Here is a 19,599-nt window from a genome sequence, read left to right as displayed (position 1 = left end):
TGATCCAAAGTCTGCTCAAAATGGGTGAAATAGCCCTTTAAAGCCATAATCTTGTGTTGCTCGTCTACTAAGAGTAATATTTCAAAAAAGATGGTATTCAGAAAACTAACGGTTACTTTAATACACATCTTTATTCTTTAAGAATAAAATCAACACAATAGTTTTAATAATTCTTTCACTATATATTATTTTCAGTACATACACAGACAAAAATAGTTTTCAGCTTTTTTTCGGTGTATCATCAGATGGCTTATATGTTTGTATTCGTGCCACTCGGGGTTTTTGATCAAGTGACATGTTGCACGCTCTCATTCAGTTGGAGCGCTCAGCCTTTCTCTCCATCCTCTGTGTCTCGGTGCCTCTCTGCTTCAGCCACTCTCCGCTTCTCTTCACCTCTAGACTTTGCCTGGAGGGACCAAACAAAGGCTTGTTTGGTATAATGTAAAGGCATCGGGGATAAATGGGTGTATTTAAAGTTTTTTAAAAAAGGCCAATGGTTGAAGCTAGCTCGAGGTCAAAAGTTGGACATTGTGAGAAATAAGGCAATTTGCTTTGTTTCCTGGAGTAAACTAAAATCCAGCAGTTAACTCTTGCACATATATTCTGTGGATTAATGGAGACTATTTACTGGTTTTAAAGGAAAGCTTGTAGCGGGGTCTTTTCTGCTTAAGGGCAAGAAAATTGCTGTCGTAGTTATGTTTAAGTTTGAGTGTAGATGAAATAGGATTGAGCCAGAATTACTGTTTCTCACGCAAACCGTCTGCCTGTGATCTCTGATGCTGCACATATGTGCACTTAATTTTCTCACAGTGCATTGCTTTATTCCTCAAATATCCAACTTGCTTTTTAGCTTGTGTGTAAGCAATAACCAAAAACTAACCTTTCTTTTTAAAAATCACAACAACGAGGACTGATCTGAGAAGTATTCAGTATAATGCTTTAATGTTCGCATTATGCTTTACCTTTTTAGCATAAATGCAAAAAACTCTGATTGCAGGAGAATGCACGGTCAGAGCATGCCACATGTGCTAACCTGGATTTTACTATTTTTTTTTTGTGTTAATCTAAAAGCTACTTAAAGCCATATGTTTAGCTTGCAGCGACAGCTTCCAGCTGTAAACACAAATCATGCATTAAAATTTGATTTCATTGCAAATGCAGCTTCACTCTGGGTCCACAGACATTAGTCCAGAAAGTCTTTTAAGTCTTGCAAGATGCAGCGTGCTTAAACCTTTAGCTGGAGTCAGAGGGGAGTACCTTGTTTTGTTACAGGGGTATGGAGGAGGAGGGGGGAAGAGGTTTAGGCTGGATTGTCAGAAAGGGAACAGTGAAGAAGGGCATCCAAGGAGAGGAAGATTAGGTAAAAGTCATCAGAGGAAATAGAGATTAGAGGGAAAAGGGTGGGAGACATCGCCATGGATTAAAAAAAAAAAAAAAAGAGGGAACAGGTTAAATGTTAAAATACATTTAATTGGGAGGAAAATTATTCTGCAACCATCCCTCCTAATTTCACTTTTGTTCATTAAAAAGGGAAAATACAGGAGAATGTAGCTATTCCCAGTTTCTGGCTACAGTGTGTTGCAGCATCAAGTTTATGTTTCATTCATAGATTTAATCTGATCTGCAGTAATTAATGTGCAACATGATCATTTTTAAATTACAAACAGCTGACTAATACTGGGCATTTCCTGGATCATGAATCATGAATATTTCCAAATATTTGTTACCCTGCGTGTAAAGGAGGCAGAAAAATGGAACAGCGTTTGTCAAGCAGGTCTTACCGTCCAGATATGTGCGAGCCACAAATTTAAGAAGCTCATCGAGAAGGATGACTGGGATGGAAAGCTTCAGCACGATCATCCACTGCTCCACGTTCAAGTGAGTGAGCTTGAAGATCATCTGTGAATCAGCAGTGGCATGTTAAAACTACTGAACGCCACTAAGCTGGAGCTTATTTATCTGTCAAACCTGAAATACATGTGTTTCTTCTTCAGTGCTGTAGTTTCTCTCAGTTATATGTGCAACTAGCATTTAAGGAATGAAACTGGGAGAGAGGAAATGTGTGTGTAGAGATATAAATGGAGATGTGTGCTGTGTTGCATGAGGCCAGACTCACGGGCAGAGGGTCGATGTAGATGATCATGAAGTGAAGGGACATGGAGAGGCTCATGGCAGCCACCAACCAGACGTTGCTCCAGGGGGGCATGCGCACCAGAGACTGGTTCTCAGACAAGCTGGTGTAGAGGGAGCAGGGACGTGGGGGAGGATAGGAGGAAGGCAGAGCGGATGGGGTACGTTAATGCAGACTGAAAATGTAAAAGGGCATGAAAAAGTGTATGTGTGGAGGTGACTGCATAGTAATGTGTTTGCAAAGTGCTTCATTGTCTCCTTATTATAACTATGGGAGCTACGACACAGCTTTCATGTTTGGAAAAGGTCAAAATGAATGAAGCCTTTATTTGTCACTTGCAGTTGCCTGCAGCGAAATTGGACCTTTTCCAAAATGAAAACGTCAGCTTCTATTTTTCCTTTTTAAAGTGGACCTCATTTGAATTTTACCTCTGTTCGTGACAGTTTAGTCAGTGCTCAATCCTTTAAGAGTAGCTGATGGAAATATTTTTATATACACTAAAAATGGAAAAGAGTTGACTGAAGATTTAATTTGACCTCACTGTCTTTTTTTAAATATTTGTTACAGTTACATGTTTCAGATCATCAAACAAATTTTAATATTATACAAAGATAACCTGAATAAATACTGCAGGACTCCCTTTCCCGCAGTTCTTTAGATGTTGTTCTGGGTCATTATTTCACTCTTGCAGTAATTTTAGTAGGCTGGTCACTCCGGAAAAGGTTCATAATAAATTTTCTTTATTTGTAGATAATGGCACTCACTACTACTCAGCTACCATAAATTATCGTAACTTATTCGGATAGCCACGCTGTTTTTATCATTTGGATCAATTTGCACATAATCTGTGCACCACCACAGTGGGTTTAAGCCCAAACAAACAATCCTGACATTTAAAATGATGGTAGTTTGTCAGTTTAATTTTGAGCATCTGTAAATAGGAGATTATATATAATTCAAGAAGAAGAAGAAACTTTTAAGCGCCTTTATTTCCAAGGGGGTTGCCACAGCAGATAACTTATAGCTTATTTGATCAGTCAGATTTTTACGTCGGATACCCTCTGAGGGATTTGTATCTTCTCCTGGGATTGAACCGGGGATCTTTTGCTTGTTGGATGAATGAATAATTAATGCCACATTTTTGTGCTTGAATTAAAACTGAACATCTTCACTTCAATAACATCCAAACTATTTGGTTTGGAATCCACTGTTATGGTTACAAAGGCAAAACTACAAAATGTCCAAACATTTAATGAACTGGTGGCACATTTGACTACATCATAGTTTTCAGGTGGATCCGATGCACCCACAATGCCTTTTGGGTTCACAGTGTAGTCAAACCTGTTCAGAGCGTTGCACATCTCAATGGTGACCAGTACAGACAGAGCCATGGTCATTGGTGGAGCAGACTCAAATACCTCACAGTGGACACCATCAAAGTCTTCGTTGTCCTCACTGCACTGCATGAAGTGAGACTGATGGAGAGAAACAAACATAAATTGCCTTTTTTTAAATTTATTTCAGCAGCACTTTTGAAAGAGGCTGAGATGGTTCTTTATGTTTGAAAAGTTTGAAATTTTACACGAGGAGTCTCAGGAGTATTTTAGAAGAAAAGTTCTCAAATAAGATGATTTGATACTAACCAGCTGGTGGAAGGTGACCATTGGACCATCATCACTGTACAAGAACCACCAGGCAGCTGCTGCCACTGTTGCAGCTCCAACATAGCCTGGAAGAAGTATTACAAAACATATGCCCATGAAAACTATGAGTCTACATTTAAAGTCTTGAAGATGATTGGTGTGTTATGCCATGTTGCGATAAATCCTTGAAAAACTCTACTGAAGGAAGCTGCTGGTCGTGTCTGCAGTATCAGTATGTACCTCCAATGGCCAGATATCTAAAGAAGAGCCAGCCAGAGATGAGGGGCTCTTTGGGGGAGCGGGGGGGTTTGCCCATGATGTCCAGGTCAGGCGGGTTGAAGCCCAGTGCGGTGGCAGGCAGACCGTCAGTCACGAGGTTGACCCAAAGAAGCTGGACGGGGATCAGAGCCTCAGGAAGACCGAGTGCAGCAGTCAGGAAGATACTGAAGAGGTGAAAAAAACAGAAGTCAAGCCTAGTTTTAAGTTCTTTCTTATGCAGGACAAGAACTCACGTTGAACTTAAGTGTCAGTTAAGTGAAGCGCAATGTGCTCACCAGACGACCTCGCCCACATTCGAGGAGATGAGGTAGCGGATGAACTGCTTCATGTTGTTGTAAATGGCTCTGCCCTCCTCAACAGCAGACACAATGGAAGAGAAGTTGTCGTCAGCCAGGACCATCTCAGAGGCAGACTTGGCAACGGCAGTGCCAGAGCCCATGGCGATGCCAATCTCCGCCTTCTTCAAGGCGGGGGCATCGTTCACTCCATCACCAGTCTGGGTGATGGGTCGAGGTGAAATGGGAGGAACAGCATATTTAACCTGTCACATCAAGCACAATAAACTCATCAAAGGTTCATTTCTTTTCTCCTCACCATGGCTGTAATCTCATCAAAGCCTTGTAGGAACTCCACAATCTTAGACTTGTGTGCTGGTTCAACTCTGGCGAAGCAGCAAGCCTTTCGAACGGCCTTCTTCTGGTCATATGGAGCGAGGTCATCAAACTCACGGCCGGTGAAGGCCTTGCCTGTGACATCCTCATCCTCAGTGAAGATGCCAATGCGGCGGCAGATGGCCACAGCCGTACCTTTGTTGTCACCTGGAGTGGTCGGGTTGGGGGACAGAAAAGGTCAATCTTTGCTCGATTTCTTTTAAAATTAGACTGCTGATCTGCATCTGATATGTATACTGACCAGTGATCATGATGACACGGATACCGGCGGCCCTGCACAACTCAATGGAGCTCATGACTTCTTTCCGAGGAGGGTCAAGCATACCAACGCAGCCAACAAAGGTCAGGTCCGTCTGGGGATAAGAAAGAAAGGTTTGAGCTATGTCTGAGCTACAGCTGAGCAAGAAATGAAATGCTCAAGTCTTCCATTAGGGACTACAGTGACTTCATGTTTTTGTTTTCACTCTCCAACCTCGTAGTCTGCAAACTTTGTTGAGTCCTCCAAGTTCATCTCCTCCTTCCTCAGAGGTGTGTCACATGTGGCCAGGGCCAAACAGCGGAGGGTGTCGCGTCCGGTGCCCCATTCCTTGATGACTGACATGATGTGGTCTTTCACCGGGCCAGTCAGCGGTACACGGTTAGTACCCACACGAACATAAGTGCAGCGGTCAATAACTCCCTCTGGAGCACCCTGAAGACAGGAAATGCAATCATTCGTTTGTGATTCTTAAACATCAAATTGTCTCTTTTGGAGCTTTTTCAGAACAACTTTTTCAAGTATTATTTTCATCTTTGGCGGATGTTCCACGCTCACTTTGACAAACATCTTGTTTCCCACAGGTGCTTTGGCCGACTTAGCAGGACAGCAGTAGACTGACATAGACTTTCTGTCTCTGGAGAACTCCAGGGTGAACTCCTTTCTCATCAGATGCTTGATAACCTGTCAGAAAGTGAAGGGAGGAAGGTGAACTGGAGAAACCTCAAACCAGGCCCTGCATATTACACATAAACATTTTAAATATTGCACCTGCCATACAGTTGTTGCTTTTTTTCTTTTTTTTTGGCTATCTGGGAGCTTTTATGTATCAGAATATAATAAAAAGTTAACTGGTCCCAATCCTAAAATGATTTAAGCTCAAAGTCAGATGAAAAACGACACAGCGCTTAGTGTCATTATCTGTGTCACTTTTACGTAGTGTCATTATAATAAAACCTAAGCCAAAAATAACTGTGGGTACTCTTTTATCCTTTTTGAGGTCTGGACTTCGAATAGATAACTGTAACACCTTGATTCTGTTCTCTTTAAGTCTTTCTCTTGTTGATTTGCTGCAGTGCTTGAGGTCATTGTCCCGTTGCACATCCCAGTCAATCTTTAGCTGTGACATTTGACTTTAGAATACTTTGGTACACAGAAAGTTCATGGTCAACTCAGTGACTACGAGGTGCCCAGGTGCTATGCCTGCAAAATGAGCCAAAATCATAACTCCTCCACCATGGTACTGACAGTTGGTTTGAGGTCTTTGAGCTGATATGCTGTGTTTAGTTTTCAGCAGATGTGATGCTGTGCATTACAGCCAGACTTCTCCACAGTGGTCTCATATGTTCAGAGGACATTGTTCCAGAAGTCCAAATCCACTATTCTCAAGATCATTGCCGATGTGTTTCCTACTTGAAAATTTGTAAAGACACGCCTCAATGCTCCAAAACTGCCAAAACTGCTGCTTTTAAAGAGGTGCTCACATTTCCTGATGATCAGTTAATCAGGTGCATTTGATTAGCAGCACCTGGCTGTCCCTGACCATCTTGATTCCCATGGAAGCAGTAAGGGTATGCTTAGTTATTCACATACTGCTTCTGCATTTTGGCTGAATTTTTATTATCCTGCTAAGGCCCAGACATCATCATACTTTAAGTTGATATGGGAAACTTGTTAGCTCATTTATGTGTTCATATTTCATGCTGCAACATGGCAAACCAATATATTTAATTTCAATATTGACTCACTTTTTTTTACTTTTAAAGCAAATGTCATGTAGGTTAGTAGGCTGACTCTATAAAGAGTAACTTGCTACATACTGTATCAGATATTTGACAGACTTACGGAACAGCAAGCGTTTGCCCTCTCCACCTTGGACAGGCTGCGCACTTCAGTGTTGAACACATTCATCTTCTCCACCAAACAGCACAGGGCCGTCTCAGTGGCCTCACCCACCTTCTCATAAATGCCCTTGGACTGCATCAACGAGACAAGGAGTTCATTAAAAATTGCTAAGTGCATTGTAATAAGGCTGTTCAGCGGAAGCATAAACTCCTCCTCCACAGACCTCGTTGTAGTCCAGAGAAGAATCATTGCACAGTGCGCAAATAGTTGCCAGCTCAACCAATCCGTCATACTGTCCGCACTTCACGAACGCACCATTCTTTGTTCTGGTCAAAAGAGACACAACTCGTTAGTTTTGTTTGGTTTTTAGGCCGTTTATGGCAGTCGCGTGCTGATTCTGTCTCTTACACGTCTCCCTCTGGGGTGTACTTTGAGCCCGAAATGTCAAACTGACAGAGGGAAACGCTGTCGCCTTCAACTTTATCGATGACGAACATCTGCGTGGAAACATGGCAAAAAACGACATTTTATCAGATCTCCTTTTATTTGAATGCAAACGTGCGAAGGCTTATTTGTGTGTACCCACCTTGGTCACACACATCTGGTTGGTGGTGAGGGTGCCGGTCTTATCGGAGCAGATGACCGAGGTGCAGCCCAGGGTCTCCACAGAAGGCAGGCTTCTGACGATGGCGTTCTTCTTGGCCATACGACGTGTCCCCAGCGCAAGGCAAGTGGTGATGACAGCAGGCAGGCCTGTGACGAGAAGTGGGAGAGCTTAATCAGAGAAGCCCTGAACAAATTGAGCTGCTTTAAAACAAGAACGAGTTGAATGCTGGACAAAACTTGATTGAACTTTAGAGATGAGGACAAATGTTGGATTAAAAAACAGCTGGACTTCAGGGATTCTGCCACTTGGCAGGGTGACAACAGTGGGGGTCCCTGCACAGCCCTTAACACATCAGCTGGACCGCATCCAGAATACTGTGCTCTCCAATGCTACTCCTAAGGGAAGGGCTGGTATGAGTCATTCAGCACTCCGGCACATGGAGGGTGATCTGTGTTCACATTCTTGGCAAAAACAATGGTGTGGTCAAGGTCTGGAGATTGTCCAGTTTAGTGACATTATCGCAGCATCTATGTGTGCATATTATGTTGTTCTTTTGGCATCATCAGGTTGTGCTCTCCAGTTAACTTTGGCACAATTTACAGCTGACTGATGGGGAGAATGTCCCCATCATCAAAATGAGAATGTTCTTGCCTCACAAAGAAGATGGTATATGAAAGTTCAAATGTTTTACTAAGAGCTGAATTCAAGGAGGTTTTGTCTACACAAACTTTAATCTCACATTTTTATTTGCAGTTTAATAAAACTAGTGTGCAAATCAGAGATGTACTGGTCATCAGCTGCTTTCTGAGGAATACACCTGTTTCTGTCAGTTCTAATCTGGTCCTTAACTTTGAAAACTCAGCTTAAGAGGCTCATGGAGAGTCTCCAAAGCCTTCTGCACTGTCTGCTGGATAGGGAGTGGCAAGAACCGGCAATAGCCAAGGCAGCTTTATTTGGAAGGTTGTTAGTGTCTGATTCAGGGTCCTATTTCCAACCATTAAGATTGAACAACGCACTGGACTTTAAAGGGTTGGTAATTTGGAAATTTCCATACAATAAAAACTGAACTGAAATGAGCAAACTTGCTCTGAAAACTAATACATACTGATACATACATACGTTACGACGTCTTAATAAGAAGAACATGAATGAAGGTGTCTTATTTATTCCTTTTCACATGCAAAAAAGATTACTTAACAAAAACACTTTTGAACAGACTGGAAGCAGCATCGCAGATGAGCTACAGGACGTGAATGTTTCATGTGGTTGAGCAATCAAATAGAAGTTAATCCCGGGGGCTTACCTTCAGGAATAGCAGCCACAGCCAAAGCCACAGCAATCTTGAAATAATAGATAGCGCCGCGGATCCAGGAGCCTCCATGGACGGGGTCATTGAAATGACCGATGTTGATTATCCACACGGCCACACAAATCAGGGAGATGACCTGCAGGACAAGCAGCAATAGGGGGACGTGTATGACATTAGTTGTAATTTTCAGTCTCAAGCCAGCAATATTAAAATGTTTAAGACATGACATGAAATTAACTGTTGCAGACACTGCCCGTCTCACCCACCTTTGAGAGCTGCTCTCCAAACTCGTCCAGTTTCTGCTGCAGAGGGGTCTTCTCCTGCTCGGTGGCAGCCATCTGGTCGCGAATCTTGCCGATCTCGGTAGAGACACCAGTCGCAACAGCAATACCAATGGCTTTACCGGCAGCAATGTTGGTGCCCTGAACAGAGATTCGAAAGAGAGTGACATGACTACTGGAAAGATGGATGGAAAATCTGGACCTGAAATACACAACTATGAGGCTGCCAGTGAACTCAGAAGTGATGACTGAAGGGTTAAACATAATGAGTGTGGTAACATTTTGTTTTGACACTACTCATCCTCATCATGAGGTCAAATATTTATTCTTTATTATAATTTGGTTTATTAATAACTTCAAAAGTGCAAATGATTTTTTTAACAACCTAAAATGAATTTTGTGTAGTGTTAATTACAAAGGGTACTTATCTTAACACAATCAGTTGGTGAATATATAAACAATACCATATAATTGCTAATGCTAATGCTAATGCAGAAATGCCTTAAACCTAGGGGGACTACTATGAGAAAACGGCGCTGCTGCTCACTTGATTGGTGACCTTTGTTAACATTTTCTTGATGAGTTAATGGTCTCAATCTGCGGGTTGCTTGTTCAGTATAATGTAGCAAAGAAAAGTACGGTCCCATTCATAATAAAATAGACAACTACGCAGGCTATGTTCTTTGTTCCCCACTCAATAACCCTTTGTTATTCTGCATTTAGTTTACCAGATATTCAGCAGAGTGTCCAGCTTTTCTGGTAACTAAATTTACTTTTACTTTTATTTTTATTTTTGTGGGGTTTTTTTTTCAGTTTGTAAAACTAGCATCCAAATAATTCTGAAAATGATTACCATATCCATGTTGCTAAACAAGCTAGCAGTACACCAGGGGTGGGCAATTCCAGGCCTCAAGGTCCGGTGTCCTGCAGGTTTTAGATCTCACCTTGAGTCAACACATGAATCACATGATTAGTTCGTTACCAGGCCTCTGGAGAACTTCAGGACATGTTGAGGAGCTAATTTAGCCATTTAAATCAGCTGTGTTGGTTCAAGGACACGTCTAAAACCTGCAGGGCCCTCGAGGCCTGGAGTTGCCCACCCCTGCAGTACACTGTAGCAATGTGTATTTATTGGTTCTACAGTCTCTTATAGATGAGAGTACATCCAATATCGGTAGATAGATATCTATAGAAGCTTCATGACAGCAATTAACAAACCTGCACATGTTTTTTGATTGATGTTCTACATATAATTTTTGATACAACCACTGGCTATGAAGGAAAAATATGTATTTCCCCAGTGATTGCTAGGATTATGGTTGCGAGCAGATTGCAGTGATTACTTGTAGTTTGCATGGAAGACACCAACTTGTCTGCAAACACTTGCTAACTAGCTGAACGGTAGTGAAACTTGAGAAACTGCAATGCAAATCGGACTATCTGCATTCAAAGTAAATGTTGTACCTCAGTGCTGCAGCCAACATTTTTTGAAAAGGCGCAACTTTTACACTGAAAGCAAATGGTCTCCACTTCTAATTTGTGTTACACTTTTCAGTTTCACTGCCGCTCAGAGTAAAGTCAGTGCAAACTATGAGCCTCTGTAGAAATCTGCTAGTGACCAAGAAGGGAAGGAAGTTACAAGGAAGTTTTGTATGGAGTATTCTCTGACCAGTTTTCACCAATGGGTTTTTGTGACTTTTCTATACTTTTTCCCCATCAAAAAATCAAAATACATTGCACAATACCTTTCAAAGTAACAAAATGCAAACAATATGTTTTGATGTAGCAAATATTACGCAAATTAACCTCCTAGGACCTGGCGTCCGCATATGTGGACATCACATTTTGGGTTATTTAGACTAAAATACTTAATTTTGTTCTACATGGGCCTGATATTCACTTACGAGGACATTATACTGCTACTGTTCTATCAAAATTTGAAATGATATCCTCATATGTAGCTCTTATTATTCTTAAAAACAAAAATAAGGTAAAAAAAAAAGGGATAATTCTTTGTTATTACATTCGTCAGGCCCCAATATGCCCAAATATCAAAGAGAAATTAAAAATGCATGTCGTGGAAGAGTTTGGGTCTTAGGAGGTTAAAATTAATATATACAAATTAATATTGCATTTAAAAAAATTGCCACAAAGTTAAATAAACACTCAGTTGTGCTGGAAATTTGAATTTTCTGACAATTATTTCAGGGTTCAGGCTTTAAAGGATTAACAATCAATTTCAAGGCAACTGGCCTCAACCTACACATTTTCCTTAGCGGCCAGGAGTTGCTCAGTTTCTAGAGTGGACTCAAGTGACTATGTCCATTTTTTATATATAGCCAGCATGCTACCAGACTGATATTAGCTTGGTATTTTCTACAATGGCTGTATTTGTACAATTGTTAAATATAGTCTCTGGTAAAGTGTGTTAGCTAAAGTATAGCAGTGTATCAGTTTCTGTCACTTATAGTCATGAACCATGTTAGTGAATAAAGGATCTAATGCTACTGTAGTGATGTAATAAAATAACATCTTTACAAAAAGAAAATCTAAAGAAAATGTTTATCTTCCATTTATGATAGAGCAATAGACAGTGATTGGAAATTACCTTAAGTTTGGGACAGTTTTTGATGCAGACTCAGTATCAAGACCCCTGCAGGTGTTGAATTAACTGAATCAGCAATTAATTTAATTACGTAGGTTCTTTTTTTTATTCTGAAATGTCAGAACTGGCTCACTAAGTAAGAGTTAATTGCTTAATACTTTTAAGCAGCACAGATCACGAAGTCAGCATGACGGTGATAATGAAGTGCCACCTGTGCTGACATCCAAAATGACGTCCAAAATTTCTCATCATTACACCTATGGTTTTCCCAACAATGACATGCAAAATGTCTGCTGTAATGGTTATTTTCATGGAATAATGAGGTCGAATTGGAAGTTAAATCAGTCAGCAGGTGGGTTTTGAGACGCCCGATGGAAATATAAAGGTCAAGCAGAGGAGAAAGCAGGAAAAAGACTCACAGAGAACAACATGTTCTTCTTGTCCTGGTTGACGGCTCGGGGGTCTGGAACTGGATCTGTGTGCTTGATCACGCTGACAGACTCACCTGCAGAGATGAGCGGTCAGGGAAGGCGACGGAAATTAGAAAAATTAATTAATTTATTTATTTATTCTTTGTCTGCGACAAAACACATACCAGTAAGAATGGACTGGTCCACACGCAGGGTTGTAGATTTGATGGAGATGATCCTGATATCAGCTGGCACTTTGTCACCAACTAGTGTTCACGTAACAAACACATACACAAAAGCAGGCCCTTCATTAACATTTGTTTCTTTAGTGATTTATTGGTTTGGCAGTATTACAGTGCAAAGACAATCTGACTGCAGTGTTACAGCTGGCTGGAGGAGGTGGGGAGGAAGGGGGGCTGGTTTTAGCACTCTGGATGGATAGTGTTGTTGTTGAAAACCGATACCACAGTAAGAGTCAGAGGGAGAGGGAGACCTTGGGAAGATCATGAAATGAAAAGAACAGGTGTACAGCAAACAGAGGGGAGAGACAGAGGAGTGAGTGCTTATACTCAAGCTTATTCCTTCACTCACCCCCCAACTCCTTTTTCTCTGTCACTGCCTTATAAGGGGCCATGTTGATTTTGAAGGACAGTCTTGTATTCACACACTTGCAAAGTTGAGAAGTTCAGATTTCAAACACTTGAATTTAAATGACACATTACAGACAAGGTTTTGGAATTCGACTAGAACAAGCTTATGTGTAGACTGCTTTGGGGAGTTAATCTCATCTTAATTCTGATCACATTTATGGATTTTCAGTGGCTAGATGGGCTTTGAATAAATGCAGCAGATAAAGCTTACCAGAGACCTCCACTACATCACCAGGAACGATCTCCCTGGCCTTGATTCTCTGCACGCTCTTCCTGTCTGCCCTATAAACTTTCCCCATTTCAGGCTCGTACTCCTTCAGGGCCTCGATGGCGCTCTCTGCATTGCGCTCCTGTTTCAAACGTGCACACAGAGCAAACACATAATCATTCCGGCTCCTTGATGTTCGAGTCCTTTGCATGATAGTTGTCACATGTGACATGTTAAAGGTCAGTTTTTAGATAGATAAAAAGGCTTTAATCAAAAGATCATTATTTTAAAAAGATGCTCAGTACATTTTTTTTAAATGACCTGAATAGAAATGTATTTAAATATAATATATTTTGATAGGATAACAAAAAAAAGCTTAACAAAGTCTTCAGGCAAAGTGTCCTTGGCAAGTTGCCCCAATGCATGAATGAAACAGGGTAAGTGTTTGGGTGTGCGTTAGATAATGTGTCCAGAATGGGAAATTGTGGAGTTATTTAGTCAAAGAAGAGCTTGGTGTGCATGTGTCCACATCACCTTGTTGGTACAAAAATACTATTTTATGCCATTGAAACTGCGTTATCATATTTTTTACAGATAAAACTTAAGAAACGGGACCGTATGATGTGTGATGTGTCGGGCTGCTAGTAACAAAGTGACAGTTAAAAATTGGTTCACCTCTTGAGGTAGGTGCATAACAAAATAAAAAAAAATCATCCCTGAAAATGGTCACGTACAAGGACAGGACTGAAAATTATTGTAAAAGCAAAATAAATTTCAAAGAAAAAAATTAAAAGACCTTCGAAAGCACAGAGAACTGTTGCTTTAAAACATTTTAAGAAAGTCTGGCATCTTAGAAGCAAAATATAAATGAGAGGTAGCTCTAAAGTTGGGTAAAAATAAGTGAATGAATTAAAAAAATATCCTGTATTTTCTGTATGTGTTTGATTTTATGTACATTCCTAAAGCAAAAGTTGTCTTTGTTGCCTTTGTTGTAGTCCCACATTTTCAGCCCTGGTTTTCCTGTTTCCTGTGCCTGTTATTAAAAGAAACTCACACAGGCGTCAGTGAATTCAAATCCCAAAACCTTTTGGTATGAGGTTACAGTGCTAACTACTGCACCACTGAGCCATAATAAATATTAATGAATGTCACTATATGTTGTAATGTTTGAGGGCAGAATGCACAGATTTTGTTTTATTCTAGGACAACATACTAATAAAAACAAGCGCTTTTAGCCTTTTTTTCATAGTTTTTTTGAGCACCCAAAGTTGCTGTGGCAGATAATCATCAGGCACTGGCATTAGTAATGAGGGATAAGGTTGCTGATACCAGTGACTGATTGATGGTTGAAGGCATTGTTGTCCATTATCATGAGGTTTTCCTGATGTTTGTATTTTATTAAAGTCCATCAGCTTAAATAATCAAATTTAAAGAGAGGTTGTGCAACCATAATTTTGCAGGACTTGTGCTGCAGCAGGTTGAAGTCCTTAAATTCAACATGACGAACAAGAAACGACTGTGAGCTTTTCGAAGTCGTTTCTTGTTCGTCATGTTGAATTATTTCCCAGTAAAAGCAGACGGCGCAGAGAAGTCAGACAGCCTGATGTCAGGCTGTGGTTTCTTCCAAGGTTGCCCCCGACTGCCTCAAAGTGTAAAGCCCAACTTATGCCAGCTGCCCTCCCTCTCTCCATTCTCCTCCTCATCCCCCATGTGTGAATCCTTGTGCATAGTTTCCAAATGACTGCCGCAGGGTTGATATGAACCTCTCAACCACACACGCACAAAACGCAAGCCTGCGGTAACGTGATCGTCCCTCTGTATTTTTACTGAGGATTGCAAAGTGTGGATTGTAACGCAGCAGTTTGGCCCTTCGAAGCAGGAACGGGACCCGGTCCGTGGCCTCCCTCCACGCGCCCTGTTGGCTTAACCTTTCACCTTTTCACCTCCTGTTTACGTCATGCCTCTCTTTCTGGCTTTGCTTGATCTTTGAGATCTAAGGAGTGTGTGTGCTCTCTGTAAAGGACACAAGGCCTGAGCAGGCCGCCGATGTGCGTGATTTATCGGGCGTGACTGTTTCTAAGTATAAGAGTCTATTTAGGTGTGTGTATGTGGGCAAAAGACAGTATTCAGGAGCAGGTATGTGGCCTTGGGATTGCAGTTGTTTCTGAATATGTGTGTGTGTGTGTGTGTGTGTGTGTGTGTGTGTGTGTGTGTGTGTGTGTGTGTGTGTGTGTATTTATGCGCGCTCACTGACCTGCCACACTCCAACAACAGCATTCGCGATGAGGATGAGGAGGATGACAAAGGGCTCGACAAAAGCAGTCACAGTTTCTTCTCCTTCCTCAAACCAAGCCAGCACCTGAGACAGTCACACACAGACAGAGTCCAAAGTTGAAGGAGTTGTTGTTTAAAATTAGATGATGAGACACTGAAGTTGTCAAAATGAAACCCTTAAAATTCTAATTATGATGAAACTTTATTTCTAAAAAAACAAAAAATCCCTAAAATTTCCTTGAGGAACAGTTGACTAGCAGATCTTACGCTCAAAATCCAGGGATCACAATGGCAGAATAGTAAACTCTCATAATTGACCCTTAAATTACAACAAATATTTAGCATTTGTACTTAATAAATTAGTTAATTGAATCTATTTTTTTTCTTTCTCAATCACTGTTCAAACATAAATTTTAAAGGAGTGTACAGGAAAGAAGTATCTCCCTTTTTTGCAAAATACATGGGACAATTAACCTACTTCATTATATGGCCCACGCCACAACAAATACAGTGTACTTACAATGTAAGATGGGGAAGTGAATTAATTCCAAAAAACAGTATAATTTCTCCCCACAACGTAGGTACTACTAAAAATTACTTATACATGACTTAAAGTTACTATCACCATAATAATTTGCAATAACCTGACTTTTTAACCCCCATTTTTAGTGTGCCTCTCATTTGTAGGTCAGTATAATTATACTGCAATTTCTAAGGAAATATTTAATTACAAGGGAATTACATGCTTAATCATTGGCCACATTATAATGTGTTACCAAAAATATACAATATCTGTAAAAAACAAACAAACTCTAAGACAGTTTTCTTTTTCTTTTACAGAGGTGCCCGTTCATCACGCCGACACTTTCCTCTCGAGTTAAAATGATACATTGTTACTATCGCTAAGCCCGTGATACAGAAGTGTCTTTACGTTTGTTGTGCACCTGTCGCTCAGGGTGAGAGTATTATCTTTTACTGCTGAGTAGCATAAACATAAACATATATTTGTCACGGCTCGGAGCTATTTCTGCACCGCTGTAGGATCAAATGACATTATTCTTTGTCACTGTTGCGCCGTACGCTATCCTATGTGTGAAGTTCTCCACATGTGACTCTTCTAAACCTATATTCGCGCACGTGTGCGCCCCTGTGAGCGGGAGCTACACGTTACTGATGCTGGTGTGTTTCGGAAAGGCCTCGTGTTGACACTGACACAGATTAGTTGCAGGCCACCGGAGCACGGACCCAAGCGGAGAGAAAAGAGTAAAGCCCTCCCATCCTTCCTTTGTAGCATTTAGCATTTAGCTTAGCATCACAGTCTTCCTTGTTTTCCATTCGCCTGCTTTTCAGCTCACATGTTTTCTCACCCCCCCCCCCCCTTTTTTTTTTAAAGTAGGCTTGATTGCTTGCTCTCTCCAGTCTGTCTTCACTGTGCTTCTCTTCAAAGACACAATCGATCTCCAGACTGAGCGTCAGGGCCTGTCAACACCTTGCAGTGGTCAAGCATTCCTGTGTGTATGAATAGGATGACCATGTATTTGCAGTATTTAGTGTTCTCTCTTTTAGAAACCATATATGACTCTGAATCTATTGCGCTCATTTGTCATTGTAACAGACAATGCCATTGTGCAATCCAATCCCCAGCCCCCCGCCCTCGTCTCTGTCTCTCACTCTCTCCTGCTGCAAGCAATCCCTCGTTCCTTCCATCCCTGACCTTTGTCTAAGGATATAGTTTCTCGTCCTGGCTTGAGACTTTCTTAAAATAAAGGTCCTGCCATGCACATGCACTGCCACTCTCTTTTCGTCTTTCTCTTGTTCTCTCGCTATTTCACACGCAGCATGTCAGGCCTTCTAAGGCTATAGTGACAGCTGTAGAGGGAGCCCTGAGGGGAGCAATCGAAGATTAAAACAATGTGAAGAACCTAGTCGCCTTCATAAAGCTGCACTGGCGAGAGCAACAAGGAGGGGAGAGGGATTCTTCGTGTCAGTGAGAATGGCACTAAAGGTAATCTAATAACGTGATGATACGAATGATGTTTTGTCAGCTGAAGTGTGTGTGTGTGTTTGGTAAAGAGTCAAAAGACATGCAGCCCCAGATCCCAGACAAGCCCCCAATTATGTAAGAACGACGTTCATAAACAGTAACATAAAATTAAGACCTGAAAGGCAACAAAACAGGGGTGTTTGACTTCAGTTGCCACATATTCTTAAGTTTAAATTAGAGGTGGAGTCATCCACATGAGCATGGTTAGCTCTAGCTGCAAAAAAATGTTAACATCTTGACATAACTCTGGGATATATTCAGCACTGGTAAACGAGAGAAAATGTACCCTAAGGATTGCTATACTGCTACACTCTGTTTCTCACAGTGTAAAGGAAATACGCCCACAAATCTGGCAGAGTTCAAGAATGTTTCAGGCCTTCTCAGGTGTGAGCACCAAACGGACACTCTTGGACTTTTAGTGTTCGGCTTCTGGGAACTGCAGAGCGTTGTAACACAACTCAACACTGACTACTGCTGCTGTAGGACAACGAATGCTAACTAGACTTTCTAACTGCTCAACCTCAGCTTAATGCTAAATAACCCATCAAACACGTGATCTGCCAGATATCTAAAACTTGAATTCCTGGGAGAAAATTTTCATATTTTGAGGCAAATTGGAAAATTATGCAAAAGAGTGAAAAGAAAACTAATTAAACACATGGTGTCTGAAGTATAGGAAGAGATTAGAGAATCTACTACATGTGGTGTCCATCACTGAAATTACAAACACAACTTTTACAAGTACTGCTGAGAATATATCCTGTTCATTAATTCATTGTGTTAGCTAGTCTTCCTCTGCTTTGTCCATTTCCTTTTGAATGGATCTGGTGTTAGTAAATGTAAGACAGGGATGGAAGGGGCACCTCTGCACAAATAGAAAAATACATCTTTTCACTACAAGATAATAAAGAATGATTTTTGAACTTGTGCAAGCTCCTTGCATTGAACACTTCATGAATATTACATAAGTAGGTGCTTTGCATTGGATAAATGGATGGTCGCACAGGGGGTTGCATCATGAAACTCACAAAAGAGATGCAGGCTGCCAGTAGAAGGATTCTGACCAACAGGTCCTCGAACTGCTCCACCACCAACTCCCAGATACTTTTGCCTGATAAACACATTCAAATAAATAGACATAGCCCATCTATTAAATCAAATTCAATGTTGATACAGTGTTAAGAATTCCTGTTATTATACATGTAAGTCTGATAAACAAACCGGATTAAATGGAAAAGGCAGTGACTGTGATTTAGGTGAAAACACATATTTGATTAATGATGGCTGACTCTTTGTTTTAATATCCTCCCACCACTTTGGGCTGCTCCAAACCCAGCAGCAAAGACTGTTGCTGCTTTAGTTTGAGTTCATTGCACAACAGATGTGGATACAATCCATTAGTTTCTGTGGTGTATATACATCATTGCTAGACTGGAGTCAGTAACAAGTGATAAACACACACACAAGGGAGCAGTCATGACAGGAAGTGAAAGGAACAGCTGGGATGTTAAAGGAAGCATGCAGGTGTGTAATGTTTCGGGTTGGCTCACCTTCCTCTGCTGGCAGCTCTGTTGGTGATGAGAGACAGAGAACATTAGTAAAGCACAACACTTACTACATTCGTTCTGATATTTGCAGAGTGAAACATGCAGCCAGGTCAATCGATTTGACCATAAAACCATCAAGTACAAAATACACAGTATAAAGGAAGCATTACATTGCACAATTTACACTTTCTTCACCAAACTGAGGCCCTGCTCCAACAAACAATAACACTTTACTCCAAAATGCATTCTCAAAAAACATGATTCCTCTTCATTTTACTGAATGTAGGACTTTTTCCCCCCAGTGAATTAAATGTGAAGCAGAGGTAGGAATATTCATGATTTTCCAGTTCCTGTTATTTGAACCCTTAAGCCAAGCAGTAATGTGGGTACAGTTACATTCATGCCTATGCTTTCCCTGCTGTGATAAGCAAGAAAAAAAGGCCTCTGATGCTTTCTTTATAAAGCTCAATGAGACTGTAAAAACTCAGCGAACTCCATCTGCTGAGACAAAAGTAAATATCTTGACTTTGAGTCAAAAAGGGACTTTCGTGCGCTCAGTTTCAAAATACAAACAAATTACCCTCAATCTAAACTAAAACCAGTAGCAGTTGTCAGGAACTTGACACCCTGAGGCACCTGCTCCACAAACATAACTCCTGCTTTGTGTCAGTCGGATAGTTTCCCTTAATTAGACCAGCATCACAAAGTCACACACAGCTTTGAAACCGACACTGCCACTACTTGTCCTCCTTCACCTTCCCCTCCCATTTCCCTCAGTGTCTCTACTCCTGCCATTTTATCTTGTTAACCTCCAAGGTACTCCGTATGTATGCCGCCTC

General features: G+C 41.0%; 1 protein-coding gene across 2 annotated transcripts in view; it reads right to left on the bottom strand.

Annotated features, from left to right (window-relative positions):
* Positions 1–112: 112 nt before the first annotated feature.
* The window catches only part of atp2a1 (ATPase sarcoplasmic/endoplasmic reticulum Ca2+ transporting 1), a 20,018-nt gene continuing 531 nt past the window's right edge, over positions 113–19,599 (bottom strand). Inside the window, exons 3-26 of one of the 2 annotated variants that reach the window (XM_085270797.1) lie at positions 18,764–18,781; positions 18,242–18,324; positions 15,150–15,254; positions 12,899–13,037; positions 12,223–12,303; positions 12,047–12,132; positions 9,008–9,163; positions 8,736–8,877; positions 7,412–7,578; positions 7,234–7,322; positions 7,049–7,151; positions 6,826–6,957; positions 5,539–5,664; positions 5,197–5,415; positions 4,966–5,077; positions 4,648–4,871; positions 4,329–4,549; positions 4,015–4,217; positions 3,775–3,860; positions 3,473–3,606; positions 2,117–2,234; positions 1,782–1,899; positions 1,258–1,305; positions 113–406 (exon numbers count right to left, since the gene is read on the bottom strand). In XM_085270797.1, the coding sequence (XP_085126923.1) occupies positions 1,301–1,305; positions 1,782–1,899; positions 2,117–2,234; positions 3,473–3,606; positions 3,775–3,860; positions 4,015–4,217; positions 4,329–4,549; positions 4,648–4,871; positions 4,966–5,077; positions 5,197–5,415; positions 5,539–5,664; positions 6,826–6,957; positions 7,049–7,151; positions 7,234–7,322; positions 7,412–7,578; positions 8,736–8,877; positions 9,008–9,163; positions 12,047–12,132; positions 12,223–12,303; positions 12,899–13,037; positions 15,150–15,254; positions 18,242–18,324; positions 18,764–18,781 (2,867 nt within the window). In that variant the 3' untranslated portion in view covers positions 113–406; positions 1,258–1,300. The remainder of the gene's footprint in view (positions 407–1,257; positions 1,306–1,781; positions 1,900–2,116; positions 2,235–3,472; positions 3,607–3,774; positions 3,861–4,014; positions 4,218–4,328; positions 4,550–4,647; positions 4,872–4,965; positions 5,078–5,196; positions 5,416–5,538; positions 5,665–6,825; positions 6,958–7,048; positions 7,152–7,233; positions 7,323–7,411; positions 7,579–8,735; positions 8,878–9,007; positions 9,164–12,046; positions 12,133–12,222; positions 12,304–12,898; positions 13,038–15,149; positions 15,255–18,241; positions 18,325–18,763; positions 18,782–19,599) is intronic. The other variant, XM_085270796.1, reaches the window with a different exon arrangement.

This window comes from Mchenga conophoros, linkage group LG4 (genome assembly GCF_057382185.1).
Source record: "Mchenga conophoros isolate Kocher_MC1m ecotype Shallow Benthic linkage group LG4, M_conophoros_male_GT1.1, whole genome shotgun sequence".
Lineage (NCBI taxonomy): Eukaryota > Metazoa > Chordata > Actinopteri > Cichliformes > Cichlidae > Mchenga > Mchenga conophoros.
The sequence above is the reverse complement of the archived record's forward strand: the minus strand, read 5'-3'. Positions and strand labels throughout refer to the sequence as shown.